Source organism: Macaca nemestrina, chromosome 8 (assembly GCF_043159975.1).
Source record: "Macaca nemestrina isolate mMacNem1 chromosome 8, mMacNem.hap1, whole genome shotgun sequence".
In the NCBI taxonomy this organism is placed as follows: Eukaryota; Metazoa; Chordata; class Mammalia; order Primates; family Cercopithecidae; genus Macaca; species Macaca nemestrina.
In genome coordinates, this window is record NC_092132.1 from 18,719,467 (window position 1) to 18,727,097 (window position 7,631).

The 7,631-nt window shown below is 49.1% G+C and overlaps 1 protein-coding gene across 2 annotated transcripts; it reads left to right on the forward strand.

Annotated features, from left to right (window-relative positions):
- The first annotated feature begins 1,652 nt into the window (after window positions 1–1,652).
- LRATD2 (LRAT domain containing 2) lies at window positions 1,653–6,681 on the forward strand. 2 transcript variants are annotated; one of them, XR_003020695.2, is made up of 2 exons: window positions 1,653–2,807; window positions 5,626–6,681. XR_003020695.2 is itself a non-coding variant. In XM_011760042.3 (1 exon), exon 1 carries the CDS (start codon window positions 1,683–1,685, stop codon window positions 2,613–2,615), a length of 933 nt encoding a protein of 310 aa, XP_011758344.1. In that variant the 5' UTR covers window positions 1,653–1,682; the 3' UTR covers window positions 2,616–6,681. The 2 variants fall into 2 exon arrangements, 1 of the variants encoding a protein (XP_011758344.1); XM_011760042.3 differs by having other exon boundaries at window positions 1,653–6,681.
- Window positions 6,682–7,631: the final 950 nt, after the last annotated feature.

Sequence of the window (7,631 nt, forward strand, 5' to 3'; positions counted from 1 at the left end):
CATCCAACGAACTGGTACCCCTCTGGAAATACCAGAGGTTATGAACTTTGTACTAACTTCCAGGGACATCTAATAAATAGAGCGGTGGTCTTGGGACCCAGTCAGTGAATAAGTCTTCGTTCTGTGTTATACTGTTTCCTTTCTGTGATTTTCTTTTCTACCCCAAAGTTTCCCACTACTAACTCTGAAAATACCTTTAAAATAAAGCACTCTTCGAGCTGTCCTAGTGAAGAATCCTTTCTTGTGACCTTTAGGGCAAGAAATATGTTCCAGGAAAGAAAAGAAACGACTGTTCCTCCGTCTCCAGATACTCTGGGAAAAAAGAGGTGAAAGGGAAAAGGCGCAAACACCAAACTCTCCTTCCCTTTCTAATTTCCACACTGGCAAGTTGTGTTTGCCTTCTAACTTCTCCCGGAAAGCAAGCGGAGTTCACAGCGCCAACCCTAGCCAGCGGGTGGATTATTTACCGGGGGATTTAAACCCGCTCCGGCGCGGGGGCGTGGCCAGGCGGAGCTCCGCGGCCTGAGTGGGCGGGGCGGGGGGCGGGGATCCCGGCGGCTCGGCGCAATGTGAAAAAGACCCGAGCTCGGGGAGTGAGCGCCTGTCTCTTTAAATGCCACGGGCTGCACTCCCGCCCGGCAGCCGGGAGCCGGATCTACAATCCCGTCCCTCCCGCTCCGGTGCTTGTTGCTCGCCCGGCCCGAGCGGGAGCTGTTGGCGCCCGGCTGCGAGGCTGCGGTCTTCTCCTTCCGCGCGCCCCACCTCCCCTGAGAGCTGGCTGAGGAGGTGCAGCAGCCCCAGCTGGCGGGAGGAGGCGCGGTGTGAACAGGGATTGCCCCCCGCCTTCAAGTATCGGGGCGCTACGCAGCCGCTGGGGAAAGACATGCCCCCAGTCTACCCGCTGCGCTGCCCTCTGCCCAGCCTCGCTGCCGCCCGCGCCGGGAGAGGGACTGCGGAGCCTACACCTTCAAACTCGTCCTAGAAGTCTTGGGGCGCGGCAGGGAGCCCTTCCCCAGGCCCCACGGCCTCCACCTCTCCGCGGGTGAGTTTGCGCAGGTAACCCGAGCCTGAGGGCGGGCGCGGGGGAAGGGCGGGCGAGCCGGGAGGAGGTAGCGCTGCAGGTGAGCCAGGTAGGGTGACTCACCTGCCCAGGTCGCGCTCTGAGATCCTCGCTTGTTCCTCTGGGGATGGATGCGTTGGTGGGGAGGAGGCGTCCCAGGGGCTAGTTAGGGCCCGAGGGTGGGAGGGGAAGTTAGCAGAGGAGGGGGGATTGGAGTAAAGTTTCTCTTTCCTTCCCTCTTCCTGTCCAAGCTTGGCAGGTAGGGCGCAGGCGGAAGCTGTAGAAGCTGCTGATGCAATGGGTTTTGCCAGGGCTAGGCGAAGGGCTGGGGACAGGGAGAACTGGAGTTGCCCAGTCTCCTGTGACCGTGACCTTAGAGGTGGAGAAACGAGGGAAAGCTCGCTACATCCGAAACTCCCCCTAAAATGGCTCCAGGTGCTGAGCCCCCACCGGTTCTTTTTCGGAATAAAACGCCCTTTTCACGGAGGGGCTCCTACATGGCTTTCTTGCCTTCCTCTCCCAACAGGTGGCTTCAGCCCCTGTCCGGGGACCTGTGCAAATGACCCTAGAGGTGGTTTCGCTTTCTCCCCTCGCGGCGGTGTGAACGTGTGTCCGCAGCGTGATGGGCAACCAGGTGGAGAAATTGACCCACCTAAGTTACAAGGAAGTTCCCACGGCCGACCCGACTGGCGTGGACCGGGACGACGGGCCCCGCATTGGGGTCTCCTACATTTTCTCCAATGACGATGAGGACATGGAGCCGCAGCCGCCGCCTCAGGGGCCAGATGGCGGCGGCTTGCCCGACGGTGGGGACGGGCCGCCGCCGCCCCAGCCGCAGCCCTACGATCCGCGGCTGCACGAAGTGGAATGCTCCGTGTTCTACCGGGATGAATGCATCTACCAGAAGAGCTTCGCGCCGGGCTCGGCGGTGCTGAGTACCTACACACCTGAGAACCTGCTCAACAAGTGCAAGCCGGGCGACCTGGTGGAGTTCGTGTCGCAGGCTCAATACCCGCACTGGGCGGTATATGTGGGTAACTTCCAGGTGGTGCACCTGCACCGTCTGGAGGTGATTAACAGCTTCCTGACTGACGCCAGCCAGGGCCGTCGCGGCCGCGTGGTCAACGATCTGTACCGCTACAAGCCGCTAAGCCCCAGCGCTGTAGTGCGCAACGCTCTGGCGCACGTGGGCGCCAAGGAGCGCGAGCTGAGCTGGCGCAACTCAGAGAGTTTCGCCGCCTGGTGCCGCTACGGCAAGCGCGAGTTCAAGATCGGCGGCGAACTGCGCATAGGCAAGCAGCCCTACCGGCTGCAGATTCAGCTGTCGGCGCAGCGCAGCCACACGCTAGAGTTCCAGAGTCTAGAGGACCTGATCATGGAGAAGCGACGCAACGACCAGATTGGGCGCGCGGCCGTGCTTCAGGAGCTCGCCACGCACCTGCACCCAGCGGAGCCGGAGGAGGGCGACGGCAACCTGGCGCGGACTACGCCGCCTCCCCGGCGCCCCCCTGCGCCCAGCTCCGAGGAGGAGGACGGAGAGGCGGTGGCACACTGATGGGCGAGCTGAGCGCAGAGCTGCGAAGGGGAACTGTTTGCAGTAGCAGCCGCTGCCCCCTTTCTCCCTCTCTTCCTCCCTCTTTTGCCACCGTCTGGGCCCCATCTGGGATTCCTGGGCCCTTTGGAAAAGAGTTGGTGAAATGCGCAGCCGGCTGTGGACGGGGGAGGAGGAAGGGGACAGAGGGAGCAGGTAGGAAACGCTTTAGTTGGGGGTGGGGGGCGTCTCTCTCTGGCCCCCTAAGTGTGTCTTCCTCTCCGCGGTGAGGCAAACTGTGGACTTGCCTGGCTATTAAACCTTGGTAGATCTGGGTTTATAATCGGCCATTCTTAAGCACGTGGGGTTGGGGAAGAATTCGGAGCACCCATTACTGCCATTGCTTCCTATCCTGGGCTTGGAAGAATCCTGGTACAAAGGCCAGAGTGGGTTTGTGGAGTCGCCACCGAGGTACCAGCACGAAAGCTGCTTATCTCCTTTGGCGGAGCTGAGCTGTATGTGGGATCCAGCGGGGCTGGGGTGATTTATTTTATGGGATTCCTGGAGCGCGGGGCTGGTGAATCCATGACAGGGTCTGGGAGCAGCAGACCAAAACCACAGCAGTCTCCTATGAAGTTTAACAAATAGTTAAGCAAACTCGGGCTACAAAGACTTTGCTACCTCCCTCCTCCACAACCCCCAAGTAATTAGTCTTCTGGAGCTGGCTCTTAGCTGAGGCTCCTGCTACCTCCTGCTCCACCCGCCCCTTCCTAGGTTACAAGTAAATCATTGTCAAGGGCCAGCCAGGAGAAGATTTCAATTAAGGTTCTGTTCTGCTGCCTTTGTTTCTCCCCTGCTGTTGTAGGCACTTACAGCTGCGTTGTTGTGAAAGGAGGGAATAGCCCTTTGTGTCTTTGATCTAATTAAACCTGCTCGGCTGTGTTCATCCGCAGGGCAGGCCACAGATAGGGTTGGCTGTGCCACTCCATAAAGTATCTATTGTGGAAGCAGCCAAAAAGGACTGCCCTGGCAGGAATTGGTTAATCTCTCCTTCCACTCCCTTTCCTGAATAGTGAAGGGAGCCCTTTTAAAACAAGGCTTTGGTGGTAATCCTGTAATTTTTTTTTTCTTCCCCCATCCCTTCACTGGCCCATCCATCTCACCCTCACTTTTGTTCTGGTGGTGGGTAAAAAATCTTAGGCTGAACACATATTTCAATGGTAAGATACTACTTTTGCTATCCACACTTGATGCGATTTAATTCAAGGTGCAAAGTCTTGTACTGCAGCTGTCTCCTTGTTGCTTGGAGAACACCTCCTTCGGAGCCCTTTGTTAAATAAGAGGGCCAACACTGATCATAGATGCCACCTGGTTAGTCAGCACCGAATCTGACTTTGGTGACAGTCCTAAAGCACAGTTGGTGATTGTGAGATGTTAGCGGCAGGCTGAGCAGATACTACTCGGTTTTGCTTAGTATGAGATACTATTTGCTTAGTATGATTTTTTTTTCCAGCCTGTCTCAAACTCCTGTGAGATCTTCAATGATACGTGCCCTGAGTTGCAGCATAGCTTCTCTGCTGCCTATTGCCATTGCTGCCTCAAAAGTTGAGTGAATTTTGAGGTGTCTTTTTTTTTTTTTTCCTCTCTCGGGAGTCATTATAAACTACTCTGTACAAGTCATTTTGTGATATGATTCTTAACAGTTGGAATAGAATCATAGTTGAGTGGTCCACAGCCATGGCTATCCTCAGGCCTGTTGCCTGGAGATCTCTAAGTTAAGGCAACAAGACTTAAAGGATTTTCTAGTATAGGTGTTTCACACATGGATGTTGAGGCCATAGTCTTTAATAGCTTGGATCTTTGTAGCACCTCAATATGAAAGGGCATTAGCTACGTTCCCTGTTTTTAGAGTGATCACCAAACAGATCTTGCCACTTTGATTGTTAAAAATGAACCACATTCTAGCCCTGGTCTGGGACTGTGGAGGGAGATGAATTTCTTGTTGGAAATGTAAATCTAGTGTCCATATTTAATACTTTCACAGCTTTGTGTTCTCTTCGCTCATGGAATAGAACAAGATAAACATGGATTAAGACATTTAGGAGAACCTGCTCTATCTAACCGATTTGGATTTTCTTTCGTGCCTAACACAGTAGTGAAAATAGAAGGTAGGCCGGGGGCAGTGGCTCATGCCAGTAATCCCAGCACTTTGGGAGGCAAGGTGGGTGGATCACCTGAAGTCAGGAGTTCGAGACCAGCCTGGCCAACATGGTGACACCCTGTCTCTTCCACAAATACAGAAAATTAGCTGGGCGTGCTGAGCAGGCGCCTGTAATCCCTGCTACTTGGGAGCCTGAGGCAGGAGAATTGCTTGAATCTGGGAGGCAGAGGTTGCAGTCAGCCGAGATGGCACCACTGCACTCCAGCCTGGGCAACAGAACGAGTAGTAATGACCACTGTGTAGACAAGTGGGAGGGAAGAATAGAATGGCACTGTCCAGCTCTGGGCTAGCCAGATCATTTTTCAACTCCCCCACCCGTCTCCTTCCTCTGTCCCAGAATGGCAAGTGATGTATGGTCGGTCACACTGAAGTATAGCAGTGACTGTTATAAGCAAACTGCTCTAAGAGATCTCAGCTTGAAGGAAGAGCTCCTACAAAATCCACATCAGTAGTAGCACATTGAAAACCTCTAGAGAAGAGGTTTTCAATAAAAGGCTTGGAAATGAACTAGAATAGGCAATAGATCTCTTCAGATGCCGCTTTCCCATGTAATGCAAGCGTTTCTACAGAATACCAGAGGTGTGAAATATGTGACACTTAAGAACAGTGATTTTTATTGGGAATTTTCTTAGGGTTATAACACTTAAAGCAACAACCAATTAGTAACAGCCACAGAAAAGGGGAATGAATCAACTCTTGGTTCTTTCCTCAACCCGGCAGTGTTGTGGATAAGTGCGTTTGTAATGCCCTGGCAATGGCTACATTTGACACTAGAAAAAATAAACATATTTAATAATTTTTGTTTCTCCTTAGGAATAAGACTTTAGAACTGTTTTGTACTGTGAATTACGGATGCTCTTTGAAGGAAAGAAATATCGATTCTAATGTTCTTCAGAAGCTGGCAGGGATAAGCAGGACATCGACTGGAACGTATGCTAAATGAAAGCAGACAAATTTCTATTTTCTTACCTGAGCAAATATTTTATTGAAACGCTTCTGTATGTCAAAGGAGTCCACAACTTCAGCTACACAACTTTTTGTATTGAAAGAACTCATACTTTTTGTAGCTTTTATTTCACATTTAATTTAAAATGACTTTTAGCACTAAAATGCCTAGAAGATTTTACTCCAGACCTATAAGGAAATGTTTAGTTTTTATGAAAAATGACAAGTCAGTGGTTAAACTTCTCATGTCTTTGGTGCTTTGGCCCTAATAGCACTGGACAACACCACGACCACATGGAAACATATTTTTGGAAGCAAAACTTTAATTTTGTATAACGTATGCTATGGAGAGCTAAGAAAATTTAAGGACTACTTGTTTTCTATTTTTTTTTTCTTAATAAAATGGAATCCACTGTGTTGAAGACTCTTAATATCATGTGCTTGTCTAACCATTTTTTGTTTTATAAATTAGAATAAAATCTAGTTGTGATTATGGTCATCAAATGAATTTGTTTGGAAAGCTACATCTTATTTGTGAAATGTTTTTTAAATCAGTAACTATAAACTGATTCAGCTTTTCGTTAAGCTTTGTTCTTGGCTGTAATACTTGTGACTCATGAAGAATTATGTTGACAAACAGGATAAATTCCACATGCATTTTATTTCCCAGTGAGTCATATAAACTTTATTTTTGTTGAAGGTTGTATGTTAAATCAATGTTACATTCTTATATCACTTCTTGAGAAGGAAGTTCCGATTTGAAATTGTATCATTTCCTTCAAAATGAAGGGCAGTGCTTAAATAAAAGATTGATGATATCTTTTAAGCCATTTCCTCTTCACTATGTCTTATTAAAATAAAACCTGTCAAGTTCTTTTGAAAAAGTGCTATGAGGGTTTCCAATAAACCATCTATTAGAGTTCACTGGATTTATTTTTTTTTACTCGAATACCCCTTTTCTGACATTTTTGGTCCAAATTCAAGCTACTCAAGTTTACTATAATTTCTCTGAGAATATTAGTGTGTATCACCTTTGTACTGCACAGTAAACATTTTGTTGAATTCATTTAGTGACTGAAAACCCTGCATCTACTTTGTGAAAATCACTTATTGCTAAACTATCAGTGTTCATGAAAAATGTCTTATGAACATAAATTTCCAATACGTAGTGATTTTTCAGAATCCATGCAAAAATTGCTGGAAGCCACACTCATGGAATCTACATAGGGGAGTCTAGTAACCCACTGGGAATCTGTGTTGCATCTTAAGTGGCTTCAGAATTCCAGATGAAGGGAACATATTTGTCACATAATTACAGAAAATGGGTGAACACAGTTGCATGGCACTGTTGGCATAAGGGATGCAGGTGCCAGTGGTTGGTAAGAGAACGGATGTGGCATCAGACTGGTTCATGGGATGCCACTGCTGCACTCCCTAGGCCAGCACCTGAAGCCACCACCACAATCCTGTGATGTTCAAATGCCTGGGCTTTTAAACAGGCTCCTGTGAGAATTTTAAATAGGAAAAAAGTTGAATGAAGGTTATAGGGAGCCCAAGCAGCAATGAGGCCATTTATCCCTAAAGTGGAAGTCTGATGTATCATTGTTCTCACTGCATGAGAAAGCAGGGGAAGGGGTGCTTAACACACAATGTGCATTTGTTCTTGGGTGATGTTGATGGAAGCTGTGGTTCCTGTTTCTCCTAAGTGAACTGAACTTGCTTAATGTAGGAAAATGACACGTTTGCGACTTCCGAAAGGAACAGGCCCAGGATATGTGCAGAAAAGCGTTTATTTCCTTTTACTGAGTTTTCTGGGGAAACTAGTCATTAAACAAATGGCAATTTTATCTGCAGAGTAGATGCGAGAATGGCTA